This window comes from Phascolarctos cinereus, unplaced genomic scaffold (assembly GCF_003287225.1).
Source record: "Phascolarctos cinereus isolate Bilbo 61053 unplaced genomic scaffold, phaCin_HiC Scaffold_4;HRSCAF=312, whole genome shotgun sequence".
In the NCBI taxonomy this organism is placed as follows: Eukaryota; Metazoa; Chordata; class Mammalia; order Diprotodontia; family Phascolarctidae; genus Phascolarctos; species Phascolarctos cinereus.
The window spans coordinates 264,872,000-264,894,126 of NW_027555847.1; the positions used below are offsets into that span (position 1 = coordinate 264,872,000).

Here is a 22,127-nt window from a genome sequence, read left to right on the forward strand (position 1 = left end):
AATGCATATGATGCTTTTGAGTTAAGATGTGTATGGGACTTTATCCTGAATGCAATGAAAGCCACTGCAAGGTTTTGAACAAAAAAATAACATGAAGGACATGCTATACGAAAACTAGACAAGTGGCAGTGCATATGATAGATTGGATGGAGATACTGCTTTGCTCCAAGCATAAGGTAGTACACTAGACTGACAACAATGAAAATAAACTTGAGCCATTGTGAAGCAATAGGACTGTATTCATTTGATATTTAATCCCATATGACCATATAACTCTCCTAGTATTGCTATCATATGTTAACTCTTGAAGTGTGGTGCTTAATAAATGTTTTTTGATTACTGACGTCCTTGAAGGCAAGAAATGTGAATTATAATTGCTTGTAACTTTCACAGGAACCAGAACAAGGGCTATCTATGCACTTCATAGATAAATTTAAAACAATTTTTAAAGAACATTTTTTAAATTACAAAAATGTAAAATAAAATTCTGTCCTTGTCCTGGTGACATTGTAAGAAAAGGTCTTCTTTTCTCAGTTATTGCTGGTTGTTTTTTTTTGGCGGGGGGGAGGTTAGTCTTTTGTAAGGCATGAAGCAATGACAACAGATTAGAGTATAAAGGAAGGTCAGCCCAAGATGAGTAGGAAGGACTAAGAAAAGAAACATACAAGCACAAATAGTGCCAATGGGGAAGAAGAGGAAGCATCTAAAGAGAATAGTGCTGCCCAAGCTCTCCAGTTGAGCTGAGGGCAAAACCTGCCTCTTCTGAACTTTCCTGCTTCCATCATGGACACCACCATTCTTCTGGTCACTCAGTTTTGCAACTTCCAAGTTTATCCTTGGCTCCTCACTCGCCTTCACCCCACATATGTAACCAATTGCCAAATCTTGCCATTTCATTATCTCCCCCCAAAAAAAAAAACAGAAAAGGCTCTTACAGTGGAGGGGAAATGGGGGAAGATGAGAGGGAATGAGTGAATGCTATTCTCACAGGATTTGGCTTAAAGAGGGAATAACATACACATTCAATCGGGTATGGAAATCTGTCTTAGGGGGAGAAGGAGACAAGAGAGCAAGGGGATGATAGAGAGAAGGGCTGACTGGGAAAGGGGGTAATCAGAAGCAAATACTTCTGAGGAGGGACAGGGTCAAAAGAAAGAATAGAATAAATTGGGGGGCAGGATAGGATTAAGGGAAATAGAGTTAGTTTTCACAACATGTCTACTAAGGAAGTGTTTTGCATAACTGCACATGTATAACCTATGTTGAGTTGCTTGCCTTTTCAGTGAGGGTGGGTGGGGAGCGAGGAAGGGAGAAAATTTGGAACCCAAAGTTTAAAAAAAATGTTTTCAAATGCAACTGGGAAATAAGAAATACAGGAAATGGGGTACAGAAGTCTATTCTGCCCTACAGCAAAAAAGAAGGGGAAGGGGATAACAGAAGGGGGGGGAGATAGAAGAGAGGGCAGACTAGGAGAAGGGGTATTCAGAATACATGCCATCTTGGGGTGGGGGGAGGGGTGAGATGAGGTGAAAATTGGAACTCAAAATCTTGTGGAAGTAAATGTTGAAAACTAAAAATAAATTTATATTAAAAATTAAACAATTAAAAAAAAACAAAAACAAAAAACAAATCTTGCCATTTCAACTTCTACATCTCTCAGGCCTGTTTCCTTCTCTCTACTCATGGCTACTGCCCTATTTCAGGTCTTCATCACATCTCACCTGAACTATTTAAAATAACATCCTTGCCTGAAGTCTCTCCACTCCAATACATCCTCCTCACAGCTGCTAACAGAATTTTCTGAAAGCATATATCTATGTCACTTAACTGCTCAACAAACTTACCATCTGGAAAGGTCCTCAGAGGCTTTCTATTCCAACATTTGTTTCACAGAGAAAGAAACTGAAGACCAGGAATGATTAAATGATTTATCTGAGATAGGTAATATGCATCAGAGGCAAATTCATCTTCACACAGTGTAGCCCAGCCAAATTGCTCTTTTCTGTTCAAATACACAACACTTCACCTTGTCTCCATTTGCTGTCCCCTACCTCCAGCTCCCATCTTAGATGCAATCCCTCATTTCCTTCCAAACTTGGTTCAAGCGTCTTCTACGCTAATCCTTTCTTGATCCCTACAATTCAGGTGCCAGCCCTCTCCAAAATTACCTTGTAATTATTTTTTGTATACTTATAAGTGTACATGTAAGCTGTTTGAGGAAAGAAACTATTTCATTTTTATCAGTGCAAAACCAGCACACCTTGAAGAGAGCTTGACATATAGTATGTACTTAAACAAGTGTTGGTTGACTATTGACTGGAAATAAAGGAGACTAGCAGCAATGTCAAAATGGACTGGAGTGGGGATGAATACAAATCACGGCATAGACCCGTAAAGATGTCAGGATGACTAAAGGGAATAATGTAATGAAATTTGTGAAAACTGTTAAGAACAAGAAAAGCTGATACTTACTAGTAACTTTAGGTTTACAAAGCACTTTACACACATTATCTTAACTGAATGGATAAAATCACCTGCCTTGGGGCACTAAAACTGAATATTCTTATGTTAAACTGCCATTTCTGAGGAATCATGGATACCAGGAAAAAATTACATCAGGAATAGGAAATGTACAAATTTCTCTATTTTCAGTACTGAGAAGGTAGATTCTTGAACCTACTAGCATTGATTTCTATCAAAGTTCTAGAATAAATTATTAAATGATTCAGGAGCACTTTGAAAGAGAACCTATGATCAGTATGAATTGGCACAAGTTCCACCAAGAACAAATCACACTAGATTAGCCTCATTTATTTCTTGGGCAGTATTACTATATGAGTAGCTCAGGCAACATACAGTATAGAAAAAGTGTATGTGAATTGCACACTGCCCATAATTATACTACTTCCCTGATCTTTAAGTCTGACCCTTATACCACAAATCCTCCTCTTCTTTCCCTCTACCATACTCCCCCTTAAATCTATTCTTTTTTTTCTTTTTTAAAAGGCAATTGGGGTTAAGTGACTTGCCCAGGGTCACACAGCTAGTTAAGTGTCAAGCAGTTGGTCTGAGGCCAGATTTGAACTCGGTCCTCCTGACTTTAGGGCCAGTGCTCTATCCTTAAAAAAACACGCATTTAACTTTGCCATCCCTTCAAGCTTCCCTCCATACCTAGATTTCCTTTCATGGGCAAACTTAGTCATCTACACTGATTGCCTCTATTTCCTCACCTCTCAACCCAGCCCTAGCAATCTGGCTTGCGATCCCACCATTCTACTAAAACTGCATTCTCCAAGATTATTAGCAACCTCTCAGTGCCTAAATTCAATGGATTTATTTGTCCCCAGCCTACTTAACCCATCTTCAGTCAACATTGTCAATAGAATCTGAGTTGAAAAGAATTCAGAGGTCACCTACTCCAACCTATACCTGAACAAGAATCTCAACAATCATCCAATTTTTGCTTAAAGATCCCTACTTCTCTTCCCTCGAATAAATTCTCTTCCCTTGACTTTTGAAATACTTTTTTATTCTACCATCCTAACTCCTCAGTCCACCTAACAGAAGTATCCACTTTCCACCCACTAATGCGGGTATGCCAAGATATCCAAGACTATCCTGGGCCCCATTCTCTCTCCTCCGACAACCCCCTAGGTTCCCGGTGGTTTCTCACCCTTAAATCTCTCTAATCTTTTTTCTGAACTCCTAATCCAGATTGCCAATTGCCCACTGGACATCATCTGTATGTCCCATCAGTATTTCAAACTCAACATAACTAAAATGGAACTCATTATCTGCCTCCATAAACCTTCCTCTAAGCTTACCCATTTCTATTAAAAGCCCTATAAAGTCTCCCAGATTTGCAACCTCTAAGTCATCCTTACCTTACACCCCCTATTACCCAACCCAATTTTGTGAACTTTACCTTTATATCTCCCCCAATCATTCCATTTCCACACCTAATTCAGGCCCTCATCACCTTTTAACTGGACTAGTCTACAGCAGCCAACTCTCTCTCTTAGATGTTCCTGTTAAACATTAATTGGGGCACTTTGGGGCATATCGGTTCATGTTCCCAATGTTGGATAGCTCTTTGGTAACTTAAGAAATATGTTTAATTAAGTACAGTTCTAAGAAATTCCTAAAAATGATGATCTTGTGAAAACCTAGCCCTTTGAACACGTAATAATACAAACTCAACAAATAGTTTAGTTCATATAATTCCTATCTACCTCAGTCTCCCTGTTTCCAATCTCTCTCCTCTAGAATCTATCTTCCACATAGCTGCTAAAATAATCTTCCTAAAGCAGTTATGAGGTTACTGCCTAGTTCTAAAATCTTCAGTGATTCCCTACGGCAATCTCCCCAGTTTGGCATTTAAAGCCCTCACTAAATCTGTTAAATAGCCTGTTAAATCTGATGTTTCTAGAATGATTGTACATTATTCCCCTTTCCACATACCAGCCAAACTGGCCTACTCATCATTTCCACGTCTCAAAAGTCATTTTCCCATAGCTGTGTGGACATAACTGTCCACAAGCCCAGACTGCATTTCCTACTTACCTTTACCTCTTAAAATCCTTAGGTTCCTATGAAGTTCAACTCAGGTACCACCTGCAACAGAAAAGTCTTTCTGTATGCCCCTAGCTGTTAGCGCTCCCTGAAACTATATGGCTAAGATGTTTCTTAAGTGTTTTACTTCTACCCCTCCCGCTAGAATGTAAGCTTCTTGAGGACAGACTTTTTTGTCACTGCATCCCCAAGGTCTAATACAGTGCTTTATGGAAGTACAAGTACTTTGATAAATGTTTACCAAATTGAGTTATTCTCTAAATGAAGCCATGTCCGTCCAGAACCAAACTTTTAAAAGAGAAAAACCCAAGATCAAAAAAAAAATTCAAAGTGATTTTTTTCTCACTTTCCCAACACTTCTACTTGTTCCTTAATCCTTCCTGGATGTACAGAAATCAAGAACATCTACCCTGATATATATGTTCTAGTATCCAAGTCAGAGTCAGGAATCTATTCCTTAAGTCAACTCTAAACCTCATATGGTGAAATTTAAATCCATCCTATCTTCTGATACTTATCTGAAGATAGACTCAATACTCTTAACATGAAATTAACTAGTAAACTATAAGGAAGTAAGGAAGGAGAGAGAAGAACCTCATTTCATTCTTGGGGGGAGGGGCGTGGAAACAGAAAGACGTAAAGAAAGAAGAAAACATAACTTACTCCTCTAAAGAAAAAGCTTTTTAGAAAAAGAGAGGAAACCAAGTAGGCATAAATTGTTTGAAAAATTTATTTTAAAATTAGTAACAGCACCAAAGCTTAAACACAGTGTCTTGGTTCTTTCTGTCCAATCTCTTCTCTCATTATTCAAATTTTTCATTGGTTTTTCTCCTCCCAAGAACCCACTTCCACTCTATAGCCATTTCAATGGCATACTCACTGTACATTAATTATTATCTAGATTGGCCAATCAGCAGAAAACTATATGTTTTTAAGAATCTTATGAAAGCACCCAAGCCCATACTTCACTCCCCCATCACAAAGCCAAAGTGGCATATGGATTTTTCAAAACTCTGAAGCCAGGTACAGTAAAAAGACAATGGAATAAAGCATGTGACTCAGCAAGCAGGACCTTCAAAAATAAAGTTAAGAAACTTGGGCATACATCTAGATGAACAAAGAGTCAGAGCCTAAAACAAAGGAATTGTTGAGAAAAACAACTGAAAAATATTATTACTACTGGTTTGAAACAGTTTAGGGCTAGCTTAGTAAATATCACTAGACTAGTCGAGTAAAGAAATATGTAATACCATTTATCCTTTAGTGCTTTGGCTACAAAATTCAAAACTCTTCAGCAAATAAAAATGCTACAATTTATCTAAAGGTCTGATTTTGAGTTAGGAACTCCCTCTACCAAATTAGATCACGTCTCTAACTTAATAAATAATCCTTAGGGAGCTGCCAAGAAAAGTGATGCCCATGATCACATAACTGATAAGTATCAGAAATGGGATTTAAACCAAGACTAGCATTCTATCCACTGTGCCATGCTGCCTACATATGACAAGTTAATTTGATTTGAAAATACTGTATTTTGACCAGTTTATCACTGGGTGTAAAAGGATTCAATGAACGTGCAACATTTTGCTTCTTTATGCTAACCTGTAATTAAGGCCAACCAATCAGAATAATTTCCTTATGCCATTTAAAAATCCAAATGGAAAACCCTCTAACATTTCTAACAGTTCCAAAAATGTTCATTAAGATAACTAACAGACTTAAAAGAGTGAATCTCTAATATAAATCCATGTCCTCCTCAAAAGATACAATTGAGAATAATTACCCTGATGATATGTCATAGTGTGTCTGCCATCTCTGGAAATGTTTTATTCATTAAATTTTAATCCTACTTACAAAGGAAATTTAGTCAAAAATTAAATGCAGACCTAATTAGCTGCATTTTTTAATAGCCATTCACAGAAAGAAATGTTCACATTTTTCTCAGTATGGCAGCTTATCCCTCTCAGACTAACAACTGTTGTAAGTTTAACACAAAGACAGGTTTTATTTTTGCCTTTACTTCATGGAATTCAAAGCTCTTATTTAGGAGAGGTCAATATCCATTCTAAGTAGAACCAGGGTATCTTCAGGTGCATTAAATTGCACAGAAGTTTACTACACACATCAGATTCAGACCAATTTTGTTTCAGGGTTCCCTTAAATCAATTCACTCTATTCCGAACACAATGATTCTGAAGTATTTGCCTGAATTATACACAATTTAACTTATTCAAAAAACCTGGTATGCTGAACTCACCTGTCTATACATTGCCTGAAAAAGTACTAATGCAATAAATACCTCTAGGGAATAAAAGAAAGAAACCCTAAAGTTAAGATCACTGTGATCCTCTAGAGGTGGTGTTTTTTTGGCTCTGAATGTTATCACTAGGGCTGAGCAATACCCATGGCTCCACAAGTAGCCCTGAGGCACAGGCACAGAACAAGGGAAAATAAGAGAAAGGAAGCCAGGCAGGCAAGTATGGATAAAGGAAAAAAAGCAATCAGTGAGATTGGTGAATGACAGAATGCCATGGTCTTACATGCCACTCAATGGTTGCTATGCCAGAAGATGCCTAACCTTTATTTAGAGTTTGAGAAATATTGAATTATAAAACAAAGTTTTGGGAAATAGTGAATTATAAAACACGGTTGTACCTAAATTGGAAATATCTTTTTTAAACATCTTCCTGGCCCTCTGGAGATGGGGAGGTTTTGAAGGAAAATTAAACAAAAGTTTTGGCTCTTTTCTCAAATTATGTATCCTTTCCCACAAAAACTAAATTGACTTTTGAGCATAACTAAAAAATAATATTACGTTTGGAAAAGTTCACATATGGAAACTCAAAGCCTGAAAAGGAAGGGGAAAAAAAAGAAAGGAAGAGTCTTCTTACACAATGGTTAGAATTAGATTGTTAACATCTGAAAAAGGTCATCTTCTGATAAAAAAAGAAAGTTCCACAAAACATAATTACAAGTTATTAGAATGAAGTAGACAAAGACTAATTCTTCTTAAATTCCCATATATATACTATACACATATATATATGGAATTTTAACATCTGAAATACAAGTTGGTTAAAATACTGCTAACAGCACATACAGAAACAGTACTTCACTTATCACTCAATACAAGTACATACTGTATATACAATTTTGTTGTAAAACAAGAAAAATTGCTCAAACATCCAAATGATCTTGCTGTATAAGTATATACATCTAATTGTCCAAAAGAATGCTTGCTATGGACTCAATTTCAGCACCATCATAGCGCAGTGCCTATTACTGCGACAACCTAAAATAAAAAATACAGTACATTCTGAACCCCTAGAACTATTTTCATAATATACTTTAAAGCATTTTATGGCAGACAGAGGTATCCTGAAGGGCTTTCCCCCCATACAGGTACACAGTCACCATTAGTAACAGTTAAGAGCTCTTTGCATCATTGTTCAGACACATAATATACCAAACGTAAATGTACAGGTATTTTATTTAAATGCTTCACACAATTTTACAAAAATTGCCTTAAAAAAATTTGCACTTTAGTTTTTCATTCCTAACTTTCTCCCTGTTAACTCAACCCCAAAGGAAAAACCTGGTTTCAGGGATTGCATCCCTTTTTCCTCCAAGTTCTGAATTTTCCTCAAAGACCTATTAGCACAAGTGCCTGTGTCTAATTACACAAGTTCCTCAACTTATAACAGCCACCATTCAGCCTGAAACCTAAAACAAAACAGTGTTAAGTATCTGCCAATAGTTCTGTTAAAAATTCTTTTGAAATTGGTACTGACTTCATTTTGATCAGAGGGAAGAACAGGATTAGAGCAAAGTGCTAGGTAGATTGCTGCTCTGCCACCTGAGGCAAGTAGTCTTGGAATGTTTATACAGGTGGCTTGACTGGCTGAACCTCTTGCCGCACTTTAAGCAGGCATAGGGCTTCTCACCTGTGTGTACACGAATGTGCTTCTTACAGTCTGTTAAGGTCAAAAATGTCTTACAGCAGATTTTGCAGGCATATTTTCGAGCTCCCTCTACAACTAAGACATTGTGCTCTGATAAGGCCTTCTTACACTTTGATAGAACATCAGCAGATGCCCTGGTCAATTGAGGGGGACCAGGCTGGGAAGGATGCCCATTTTCAAAGGACGAAGTAGGTGCATTCATTAACAACTGGGAATTAGCTGAGTTATCTTGTATTTGAGAGCTCCTAACAGAGGTCACAACTGGCATTTTTGGAGCTATACGACGATAGCCTGGAAAATTACTGGCTCCCCCTCGAGAGGAACCTATCATTGTCCTGGAGAGAGAGTGTATTCCCAAACCGGTTCTGGGAAAATCTATCCCAAATTGTTCCGCAGCTCGATAACCAGAAGTTTGCACACAGGGAAGGCCCATTACTTCCTGCATAGGTCTAACAAAATGTGATTCTGCAGGTTCACTGAAAGGATTCTCCACATGAGAGACAGTAGCAGAAGAATGACCAGCTGTAGGCCCCGACTCTGGACTTATTATATAAGATGTGTCATTATCTATTCTGCAGTCACTGGTAGTGTTTGGAATGTTGTCATCATTGTTCTGACTGGCACTAAAGGTGCTACTTCTGCTCTTGTTTAGAAAATTTGAAATACTAAAAGTGGATTTGTGTTCCAGATTATTGGAAACCTCCAAAATATGAATGTCCCCTACTCTGTCAGTGCTGGATTGTGGATCTGAAAAACTACGATCACTACTTTCCGGACTCAGCTCTATCTTTTCGGCACTGACCACCCCACCTTCCACTTCCACAGATTCACTGCCTTCTGCTTGAGAGGTAACGTCACTCACTTCATCTTGAGGTTCAGGGGAGCTCAAAGGTTCAGATTTAACCACTACTCTCATGTGGTCTTTCTCACCAAGGTTAACCTCTGGATTTTCACACTGAAAACCATTTTTCTCAGAAGTAGCTTCCTGGTCAAAGCTGGTTTCCACTTGAGTTGCCTGAGATGCCATGGACATTTGAGAAATATTCCCGGCACTGTTGTCAGACTGACTGGGCATTTGGGCATCTTCTTGTCCATTGAATGACTGATCAAACATGATAGCATTGTCTTCCTGGGTATCAGTTACTGAATCTGACTTAGAATTGTCCACAATTTTCAAAGAATCTGGTGAAAAAAACTCCTCACGAGAATGAACCACTGCCTGTCCATTCTCTGGAGTTGTATCTGAAATCATGGACTCGTCTAGAGAAGGTCTGATGCGTTGTCTGGCTCGATCTTCCGAAGACTGTTTCCGCTTGTGGAAGCGCCTTATTGGAAATGTCGTACGCTGTTCTATGTTACTCCTCATTGATAAGTTCATGGTAGTCTGTTGTTCTTCTGTACTCTGGCTAAATTTAATGCAGAGCTCACTATACTCAGTCCCAGCTGCTGAAGCATAAAAGACCTCTGCATTCGTGCATTTTGTTCCTGAACTCTATCACTGGGGGGAGACATAGGCAGCGTCCTTGTAGTTAAATAATGTTTACAGGCCTTAACAACAGAGTTCAAATGCAGATGAGAAGCTGCCAACAAGACATCCATAACATTACTCTCCCCAAGCATAAGAGTGGAGGTATACATCATATCAATCAAAGCAGCAAAAGCCTCTGCTGTCACCACCTCACTATCCAGCTGGATCATGTTCATGGTTTGATCTCCCTCAGCTACAGTAAAAAGGGCTCGAAAATGGGTGCTGCAGGCTGCCAACACAGAACGATGTGCTTTAAAATGTCTATTCCCCACCACAATGACACAATCACAAAGTTGGCCATGAAGTCGTTGATAGTTTAGTTGTTGAAAGATTTGTTCAAAGTGTCCAGGAAAATCCATGATCCTATGTAATTTAAAAGGGAAAAAAAAAACCAACATTAAAATTGTGAATGGTTTTAGTGAGAGAATAAAGCATAAATGTTGCAAATGAGAGTCAAAAGAAAAGCAAACTACCAGTCACCATCTTATTTTAGTCTGTTAGAATAGATGAGATATCAACAATGTGCAAAAGCACATAAACTAAAAGTCTTATCAAATCAAGAGCAAACAGAATTTAGCTGTCAGTTTAGTCAAGTGTGCAAATGCTGGCGAATAAACCCACAGGTTGCCCAAATATTGCCTCCCACTTTTCATATTATGTTCTTAAAATAAGTTACAGGTTGGAAATTTTCCATTTGAATTATGCTTAATACATAAATAAGCCCAAAGTACTTTGTTAAAGGGATGCATATTTTGAAGACAAGAGCTAGGCCCTGATTTAGTGATTAGGAAATTCAAAAGAAGCCCTCTATTAACCTGGAACCGAATAAAAGATAAAAATAAAGAGGAATCAAAATTTGATGATAAAGACCAAGAGATAGATTAAAGATCCCTTATATTCAAATTCTCCAATTCCTTTCACCAAGTAAATTTTGAACAACCAGCTCCTAAAACTAACTGTAGCACTAAATTATATATGGCTGTTTAATAAAAGACTGTTTTATGATGTCAGGTTTAGGCCCAGAAAACTGTAGATTCTCACCTCTTTAATTTAGCAGAAAACTACTGGAGCATACTGTTCTCAGAAACCTCCCTCTTTCCTGGGAACTTTGTGATTGGCTGATTCAAAGTCTTTGTGTCCTTGGATACAGCTCAGTGACAGAACCTTCCTGAGGTAAACAGTTAGGAAAGGGGGCCAGCAGCCCCAAAGTGGTACATTTTCATCAACACTCTCTGCCCCAATGCTCTCGAAGCTGCAGGGACTCCCCAGAGCAAGGAGGAGCTATAAAGGACAAAAATATCATGGAACAAAAACACATCTGGCAGGTTTCTAACCCTCTACAGCTTTCCCATTGTTGTAGTTTTTCTGAGTGAAGGCAAGGGAATAGAGAAATAGAGGCACAAGCTTGACTCTGTCTCATTGCTTATGGAAAATAATGACACTACACAGCTGAGACTGTAGTCAGACTATTTTTAATTAAACTCAAGGGAATCCTTCTTCCATTTGGACCTTTGCACAGGACAGACTCCATGACAGTAGTGAATACCTAGGGCAAGTATACATCCCTCTGTTTTATGCCTCATTTGACATTAATAGTAAGAGGGTTGTTGAACAGTTATCTTTATAGCTACATTCAAGGGCGCTTGAATACTCCTAACATGCATAAGAAAGGCATTATTGGAGGGTAGCCTTTAAAGCTAAATTTTGTGCTATCATGTCAAAAAAATTTTTTGTAAAGGAACAACACAGTGGGATCTTATATTCTTGTCACCTTTCAGTCAGTCATAAAATGATAAGAGTGCATGGTCTGATGAAGAAAATCAAGTGTAACAGCCCGACTCTCTGCTCCTTTTTCACATATTCATTAAGGAATATCTTTGCTATATGTGTAGATAATCCTCATAAAATGAGAAAGAAGGCATGTGGAAAATCGCAAAGGAAATATATGCTCAAAAAAGGAGGCAAGCTGGTCATGCTGTCAAAACCAGCAAACAGAGAGCCGGCCCAGTGCTACATGACTTGATATCCACAAAATATAAGAAAACCTACACATTAAGTGGAGCCTCTATGGAGAGCTATGTGAGAATATGGACAAGAAAGGCAAGGAATTAGAAAGCGTGAATGGGTTGCAAACTGCGCTCTGACCTGTGTCAAAGAGATCACTGATCCACTGATCAGATCACTGATCAATACTGACATACTGACGGAAACTCAAGGGGCCAAAAGACCAGAGATGAGTCATTAGGTCCTATTTGTCACCTACAAGCTGTCCATTTTCTCAGCTGATAGCTAAAGGGGACAGGAAATAGCAAATACTAGGTCTAGTAGAGACAAAGCTTGCCCAACAAGAATGACTTAGAGCCTACTACAACAGAAACAAACTAGGCACTTAATGCCTCTTGTTAGACATACACAGAATCATGGAACCTCATGGTTTAGAGGGACCTCTGAGGTCAAAAAATATCTAAACAGAAAACCCCATCTATGATATTCCCCTACACTGGTCATCCAGCCTCTGCCTGAAGATTAATTATGGAGAACTCACTATTTTACAGAAGCAACCCATTTCATTTTTTGAAGTTCTATTTATTATAAAGTTTTAACTCATGTTGAGCTAAAATTTGTTTCTTTATAACTTCTACTCATTGCTCTCAGTTCTGCTCCCTGGCCAAACAGAACAAATCCAATCCTTCCACATAAGTCCTAAAAGAAAGTTCTCATCCTCTTTCAATTTTTCTCCTAAAAAGAGTCCAAAGATCTTTAAATCTTTGCTTTAAACCTAGATGAAATGATTTCTAGTCCTCTCAAGATCTTCTAGTGTATCTTTGCCTTTCTTAAAATATAGAACTCTGAACTAGATAAAAAACCCAGACGTGGTTTTATCAAGGTTGAGTATATCCTCCCTAGTTCTAAATATAGCAGCAAATAATGTTAGTTGAAATGAATCTGAAATGCAGCCTAACATCCCATCAACTACCATGTAACACTGTTGACTCATACAGAACTAACAATCTGCAAAAAGACCCAAATCTTTTCCACATGAGCTACGTATCTATCTAGTAATGCCTTCCCTATTCTGTACTTGTGCAACTGTGGGCTTTTAAAACCAAAGACAGAAATTTGCATTGCTCCCTATTAAACTTCATTATTAGATTCAGCCTATTATTGTCACCTAACATCTCAACTATCCCTCCAAGCTTTGTTTCATCTGCAAAACTGATAAGCATGCTATCAACCAATATTTATAAGCTTCTCAAGGAAAGGGACTCTCTCTTCTATTTAATTTGTCTCAAATGTTGCTAATTCACTTTCATTTCAAATAATGTTCTGAGCCAAACGCCTATTTCAGGTTAGGGAGTGCAGAGAAGGAATTAAACACACTCCAAGTAACTTTGTGTCCTCTAGGGGGATACCTGTGGGAATCAAATTGTCCCAGGCCAAAAGGCATCAAGACTCTCAATACTCCCGGGTCTCCTCCGGAGGCTATATAGCCTTGGTCTGCTGGCAGAAGACAAAGTTCCAACATCTATGCCCTCTCTTCCTGTGGGAGATGTCTAAGGGATCCTAAGCTATGCATTCACCAGAAGATTAGCTCTCTGATAGTTCCTACTCTCAAAAGAGTTCTGTCATGACTGTAACTCCATTTGGACACACAGATTTTGTCCTTCAGAAATGGTAACAAGTAATAAAGGGTAGCAAGTAGAGAACAAGTAAATAAAACTAAAAAGAAAGTTGTCAGAGCCATCACTTCAGGTATGTGGAGGGACTGAGCTGGGTTTCTGCAGAAAAGCTGAGGTCAGATCCCAGGGTCCTCAGCAGCCAGAACCACCACTTTCCATTATGTCTTCTGTACTATAGCCAAAATGGTCTACTTGCTATCTCCCATCTAATGTATCTTTGCTCAGGCATTGTATCTTTCTCCAGGCATTGTATTTTTCCCTCCCCTTATCCACAATCTTTTATTTGTGGAAGTCATAGGATCACAGGATCACAGATTTAGAACTGGAAAATGCTTTAGAATCCAACTCCTTGTTTCAGAGATGAGGCAATTAAAGCCCAGTGAGGTTAAGTGAGCTACTGAATTCAAACCAAAGGCTTCATAACTCCAGGTCCAACTTTCTATCAATTGTTATGCTATCTTAACTCTCAAGCCTATCTATCAATACCTACCTATACAGTCCAAATGCCACTTCCTTCATAGTCTTCTCTGGTACTCACCATGTACCTCTAACAATTTTGTGTTTATTTGCTTAAATGCAGTATTCTACCTACAATACTATAAAAGCTCCAGTGTTGTAAAATTTGTAAAATTACTCTTAAGGCTCAGACATATGCTATGGTGGCATCAAAGAGCTCAATATCACCTATGAAAACAAAAAGAAGTCATTATTAAGAGCTTAATTTATAACAATGCAGAGGTTAGCTGGACATACATTTAAATTTCAGCTGAAGTCAATACTGAAACATCATTTACAAAGTTTCTGGCTTTGCTCTACTTACACGGTCTCCATAAAAAGTATCTTAATAACCAAGAGCTCTCTAAATATCCAGCTAAGACAATCAGTACTTAGAAATATATCTTTAACCATTTCCAACATGGTGCATTTTGAGATATTTTATATAACAATGAAATCCAGTATAATTTTGACATGTGAATAGCTAGTGTCTAAGGTTAGAGTAAGAGATAAGCACTGAAGAAAAGCCCTCTGTAACTAAAGAGCCACACTATGGGCTTTATTTTGAATAAACACTATATTAAGATAATAAATTCCTCAAGTGTATGTATAAACTATGGATTTTCTAGTTTGGGATTAAGCCTCAAAAATAATTCCTGTTTCAAATACCCTGGGAGTCTCCTTGATGAAATCCTAATAGAAAGTTAACAAAACACATAAGCTAATAAAAGAAGTAGTGATATTAAAGAAGCATATACACATGAAACTTGAGAAGTAAAATTCAAAAAGCCAAAGAGGCTTAAGTACTGTACAGCTTCTACATATACTTAGGTGTAAAAACAATCAAAATTCAAATATTCACATGTTGTAACTATGCCCATTACATTATGATTTCTAAATTAAAGTCCACCAAATTTCTTCAAAGATACAGTTAAATTAATCACAAAAAAAAGTGTTTATGTGTGATGAATCTTTAGGTGTTTACAACGAAAATATCCCCCAAACAAGGACCCATAAGAATGAATTCTCATAATCCCCATCCTGCCTATCCTCATTTTCTCAATTACTTCCCTCTTCTTTATGGGAATGAACCATATCACCTTTTGGGCTGAGGCAAAGGATCAGACTTAGTAAATAGAGCTAGGTTCTTAGCGAATTTGCCAAATGAAACTTAACTCCTAGAACAAGGAGGTAGTGGTTTAGCTAAAAGGCTAGAGGTAAACTAAACTGATTTATATTAACTACTCTGCAGAAAAAGTAAGCACTAAATTAGAACGAGATACCAGTGATTATTAATAACCATAAATAACCTAGTTCTACAGACGGTTATAAACTAACAGTTACAACAAATAATGATTTTATACTAAATTATCAGCATAAATATAAGAGCAGGATCTAAATGATATGATTAACAAAGAAAAAAAGGTAAAAGCTAAACTTTATTTTATTAGACATCTAAAGTGGACAAGGATCTTTAATATGGAGAAATAATAGTTAAGCTAATGTTTTTTGTTATTCAGTCATGTCTGACTCTTCATGACCCCGTAGACCATAGCATGCCAATACTGTCCACAGGGTTTTCTTAGTAAAGACACTGGAGTGGCTTGCCATTTCTATCTTTAGTGGATGAAGGCAGACAAATTAAGACTTGCCCAGGGTCACACAGCTAGTAAATGTTTGAGGAAGCTAATGTTTATGATGGTCTAAAAACTGTGGGAATCTCAGCATACCCTTTGCCCCCTTTCTACTACTTGTTATTCAAAAGCAGAAAACCCCACAGGTCCAAGATCCATTTCATAATTTTATTTCTTTTGCAGACTGTCATGATCAAATAACTCATCACCTGGCAGTTATCTCCATTCTTAGCAAGGCTGGTCCTCACATAGTAGACAAAGCCTATCCTTGGGACTACACTTGCTGAAGTCCTTCCAAAATGGCAAAACCTGCTAGAGCTTTCTGGCATAGCCCTCAAGAACTTAGGGCTGTCTCCATGGATTCCTGAAGAATTAAAGGAAGGCTATCAGCATGCTGGATGGGCCTATGGTGAAGCTTTCATGTGAAGACATAGCCAAGAATCACACAGGATGAGAGGGCAAGGATAAGTAGAATTCTGCAACTCTGGAGTACCTGCCGCAGATCATACAGCCATTTAAGTATGGATTTCTAAAATGAATATTAGTAGAGTTCATGAGAATAAAAAGCTAATGTCTACAAAACACAATAACTACTCATACTTAAATAGTTCTAGAAAGTTTACAAAACATACAATCACCCTGGAAGACAGGTGGACAATCACTGTGAGTTGGGTAAAGTAAAAATATTTTCTTGAATTATACATAAAAATCATTGAAAATATGTATCATGTAAGTTACACGTTATATAGGCAAACCTATAATCGAAACTTTATATATGAGCATTTGCTGGTGTAATATTTACAAAAAAATACTTAAACATTGATATCACACCAAAACTCACTGAACAGGATTTTCTAGTTCCTTCACTTACTTATTTCTAAAATTTATTCCTTTGCATATTAAGTTGCCTTTATTTATTTTCCTCATCTACTTTTTAGTCCACAGCAATCTGTTAATATCTAAAAGCTAAATGTTTCCATAAAGCAGGACCAGAAATAGGAATTCGATGGTACTAGACTCGTGATTTCACTGGTATAGAGAACTCCCAGATAAGAAAATCCTGCTTACAAATGTTACTGGAGGGACACTTCAATCATTCTCATTCTGTGGATCAAAAACTCAAGGACCATAGATGCGGAATGCTGTATATGTTGTCAAACATGGCTGATGGGCTCTTTAATTTTGCTTCATTATAAGGTGATGGACCATTAGGAAGTGACGATATTTTTTTAAAACCTTCAAGATACAAATAAAACATTTTTAAAGATGTGATCCAAGGAAAAAAGCTGAGGGATGAATAGCTAAACTCTCCTAACAAAAGGAAAGAACCACTTCCTTAATCTGAATAAACTGTGCCCCTCCAACCTTTATCCCAAGTCAAATCATCAAATACCAAAAATCAGGCCAAAGCACTATACCATTAAAATCTTTAAATGGACATCTTCAAGCAAAGTCTGGGCAACCATCTGTCAAGGTGTTTTGCAGTGAGGATTCTTTTTCAGGAATATTCAACTACTGAGAACCTTCTAAATCTGAATTTTTATAATTCTTAATTAATTAGGAAAAGGGTTAAAGTGCTTCCACCTGACAGGTACAGCTTCATTTTGTGTACCACAGAATTTCAGAGTTGGAAGACATCTCAGAGGCAATCTAGTCCAACCTATTCTGAACTAAGAATTCCCTCTACATCAACCTTAATGAGTAGTCCTACAGCCTTTGCTTGACCTTCTGTGAGGGAGAATTAACTCCCTCCCAAGGCAACCCTTTTTACTTAATAGCTCTCATTGTTAGGAAGTTTTTTCTTACATCAAACCTAAATTTGCCTCTTTGTAACTTCCACCTTTACTATGCCCTTTGAGATTAAGCAGAACTAGTCTAATCCCTTTTTGAGAAAGGCTTTGAAATATTTGAAGACAACTATCCTATCCCTCCTAAGCCTTCTCTTTTCAAGGCTAAATATCCCCAATGCTTTCATATTCATACAGTTTTCTATCAAAGCCTTTCACAACTGTAGTTTCTCTCCTCTAGATGCCCTCCAGGGGGGAAGGAAAGGAAAAAGAATTTCTTAACATGTAAGAGTGTTGCCAATTATTCCTCTGGTTCTTAAAATGTAAAATGAACTTCCCTAAACAAATATCCCCCAAAAGCATTTTGCAATGAAAACTTCTATTTTTGAGGGCCAAGATGGCAGAGTAAAGGCAGGGACTCTCCTTAGCGCTCCCAAATTCCCCTCTAACCATCTTTAAAATAATGCCTCAAAATAAATTCTAGAGTAGCAAATGAATCAGTAGCCGCGACTTCCAGAGCTATTCCATTGCTGGTGCTGAGTGCAGGACTCTGTTACATGGCCCAAACTGGGATGTGGGTTGCAGGTCTAGGTCACAGTCCCAAGGTGAGAAGGAGCTCTAGCACACTAGAGAAGCCACACAGAAGCAGGGACCCTGGTTAGCTTCAGGGTAGAAAAAGGTATTTATAGTTGCTCGAAGACCAGAGCATAGGCCAGGACAGCAGTGACCACACACCTCTCTTTAGATCATTACATCTTTAAGAACCGAAAACTTACAGGTTCCCAGAACTAGCTCTGAAAACAGTTGTACAAAAACCTAAAGCTTGGGACAATGCCCCCTCCACCCCAGAAGCAGAGCCCAACTTTAACAAAGTTAAAAGTCAAGAAATGGGCTGGAAAAATGAGCAAACAACAAAAAAAGAACCCAACCATAAAAGTTACTGTGGGTGACAGGGAAGATCAAAACACAAACTCAGAAGAGGACAACAATGTTAAAATGGCTACACGCAAACCTCAAATAAAAAGGTGAACTGATGTCAGGAACAACAATTCCTAGAAGAGCTCAAGAAGGATTTTAAAAATCAAGTGAGAAACAGAGGAAAAACTGGGCAAAGAAATGAGAGTGATGCACGAGAATCATGAAAAATGAGTCATCAGCTTGGAAAGGAAGCACAAAAAAATGGAAAAAGATACGCAAAAATTCACTGAAGAAATCTCCTTAAAAATAGATCAGAGAGATAATTTAAGAATTACTGGACTACCTGAAAGCTATGATTTAAAAAAAAAAAGGCCTGACATCACCTTTCAAGAAATTATCAAGAAAAACTGCCCCCAATATTCTAGAATCAGAGGGTAAAAAACAAATAGAAAAAATCCACCTATCACCTCCTGAAAGAGACCCCAAAATGAAAACTCCCAGCAATAATATAGCCAAATTCCAGAGTTCCCAGGGCAAGGAGAAAATACTGCAACAGCCAAAGAGGAATGATTTAAATATTGTGGTGCTGCAGTCAGGATAACACAAGATTTAACAACTTCTACAGTAAAAAACTGGAGGGAAAAAAATAACAAACTGGAGGGCTTGGAATATGGCATTCCAGAGGACAAAAGAGCTGGGATTACAACCAAGAATCACCCACCCAGCAAAAATGAGTATAATCCTTCGGGGGGGGGAAAAATGTATATTTAATGAAATAAAGGACTTTCAAGTATTCCAGATGAAAACACCAGAGCTAAACAGAAAATGTGACTTTCAAATACCAGACTCTAGAGAAACATAAAAAGGTAAAAAGGAAAGAAAACTCATAAGGGATTCAATAAGGTTAAACTCTTTACATTCCTACATGGGAAGATGATACTTTTAACTGATAAGAACTTTATCATTATTAGGGAAGTTAGAAGGAGTATACATAGACAGAGGGTATGGGTATGAGTTGACTATGATGGGATGATATCTTGAAAAAAAAATTAAGGGATACACTGGAAGAAGAGGAAAGAAAGAGGTAGAATAGGGTGAATTATCTCACATAAAAGAGGCATGAAAGTTCTTACAGTAAAGGTAAAGATGTGGAGAGTGGCATGCAATGTTTGGACCTTACTCTCACCAAACTGGCTGAAAAATGGAATAACACGCACACTCAGTTTGGTATAGAAATCTACCTTACTCTACAGGGAAGTAGGACAGGAAAGGGATGGGGGGGGGAAGAGCTGATAAAAGGAAGGGCAGATTGGGAGAGATGGTCAGAAACAAAACACTTTTGATGAGGGAGAGAGAAAAAAAGACAGATGGGAAAAATAGGATGGAGGGAAATGCACAAAAATCATAACTGTGAATGCGAACAGGATGATCTCACCCAAAAAAAAAACCAAGCAAATAGCAGACTGGATTAAAAACTAGAATCCTTGTAAATATGTTATTTACAAGAAACATACTTGAAGCAGAGAAACACACACAAGAGTAAACATAAAAGGCTGGCACAGAACCTATCATGCTTCTGCTGTAGTTTAAAAAAAAAAGGAGTAGCAATCATGATCTCAGACAAAACAAAAGCAAAAATAGATCAAACTCAAAGAGCTAAGCAGGAAAACTACATCTTGCTAAAAGGTTCTTTGGTTTTCCAAAGTTATCTTTTTTTTTAAACTGTAACAATAAAAGAATAACACTCAGAGGTGAAAGATAACAGTGAGCTCTGGCTTTGGGTGCTGAAACAAAAGAAGCTTTTATGTGGTTGAAGTTTTTAAGGTTCAGCTTCAGCATCTGACCTTCCAGTGTACAGTCTGAATTAATTTCTTTAAGTATTGATTAATTTAATCTCCTTGCTGTCTAGGGGACTCTCAAAACTCTTCTTTAGTACTACAATTCAAAAGCATCGATTCTGCAGCGCTCAGCTTTCCTTACAACCCAACCCTCACAGCCATACATTGCTACTGGAAAAACCATAGCTTTGACTTATGCTGGACTGAAAGATAACTTTGGTCTTCAATGCATATGCAGATGGAAATCGGCCTTTTTCTTCCTGATATCCCACCTCCCCATTCACTGGTTCCATTATTTTCCTTCTCCTCAAATCAAAGATGTAACTTCAAATCTTGCATCCTGTTACTAACTTTTCATGTGAAGCTGGATTAGTTAATTACTTCTCTCTGGAAAATCTGGAAACACTTATATGAACTGATGCAAAGCGAAGTGAGCAGAACCAGGAGAACATTGTACACCACAACTGCAAAATTGCCATGATGATCAACTGTGAATGACTTAGCAATTCGCTACAATACAAAGATCCAAGATAATTCTGATAGACTTACAATGAAAAGTGCTATCCACCTCCAAAGAAAGAACTGATGGAGTCTGACTACAGACTGAAACACGCTATTTTTTACTTTTTTGGAGGGGGTCTGTGTTTTCTTTCACAACCTGAATAATACGGAAATATGTTTTGCATGACTGCACACACATAACCTATATCAAATTGCTTGCCTTCTCAATGACAGGGAGGGGAAGGAAGGAGAGAATTCTGAACTTAAAATTTTAAAAAACAAACGTTATGAATTGTTTTTACATGTAAGTGGAAAAAATCTTCAAAAACAAAAAAAAATTTCAAAATACCTGGAACACATCTTGATACTCCCTATATTATTTCTACCCCTACTACCAAAGTTTCTGATGACAGAGTATGTTATTGAAATACATTTGGTTAAAAAAGGTACTGTTCTACTGATGCTGTGAATACATCATGTCTTAAAAATAGGTGTCCCCAACTAGCTGATCTTCAGGATGGTTACCAGTATAATGACCTCCCTCTCTTTAGCTGGCTAGGATTCCCAATGGGAAGCAAACCCAATCCTTACTTTACTGCCAGCATTCCTCAGATTTGCAGAAATGAAAATTAGTTCTTCCTCACAAAAAAACTGAAAATCCATGCCTTAAGATGTAAACTCTTAGCAGGCAGTGTCACTGTCTTTCAAATACATATACTGGCACATAACCTTGAAAAGACAGAACAAAAGGTGAATAAATCATCTCTCTCATGCCCTCTACTACTGAACGACTACCGAGTTCCAGGAAGAAACCTGGACAGTAGCAAGAGTAAAGAAGAGAAATTCTGTGATTTGGAATAAAAGTTAATTATGTAAGGAAATAGGGCAGAGAGGTATATAAAAATCTCAGATCTACCCAGCAGAACTACCCTTACGATTTTCTAATTTGAGGTGTTGCTAAAGTGAAAAGAAAGTATGCCAAAGGCTGGTCATATGACCTCTACTTTATTTAGGGAAAGGAATTACTGTAAAGTTATTCTATCTACCCATTCAGAAATACAACAGGCACTCTAAAACTAATGATATTCAACACTACTGATAGCAATGGCCTTTTTTTTAAAAATTTTAGGCAACTGGGGTTAAGTGACTTGCCCAGGGTCACACAGCTAGTAAGTGTCAGGTGTTTGGTCTGAGGCTGCAATAGAACTCAGG

The 22,127-nt window shown here is 37.7% G+C and overlaps 1 protein-coding gene across 1 annotated transcript in view; it reads right to left on the reverse strand.

The window, feature by feature from the left end:
• Positions 1 to 5,288: 5,288 nt before the first annotated feature.
• ZBTB5 (zinc finger and BTB domain containing 5) overlaps positions 5,289 to 22,127 on the reverse strand; it is a 43,955-nt gene continuing 27,116 nt past the window's right edge. Inside the window, 2 exon segments of the mRNA XM_021004548.2 lie at positions 5,289 to 9,944; positions 9,947 to 10,425. Coding sequence (XP_020860207.1) covers positions 8,392 to 9,944; positions 9,947 to 10,421 — 2,028 coding nt within the window. The 5' untranslated portion in view covers positions 10,422 to 10,425 and the 3' untranslated portion in view covers positions 5,289 to 8,391.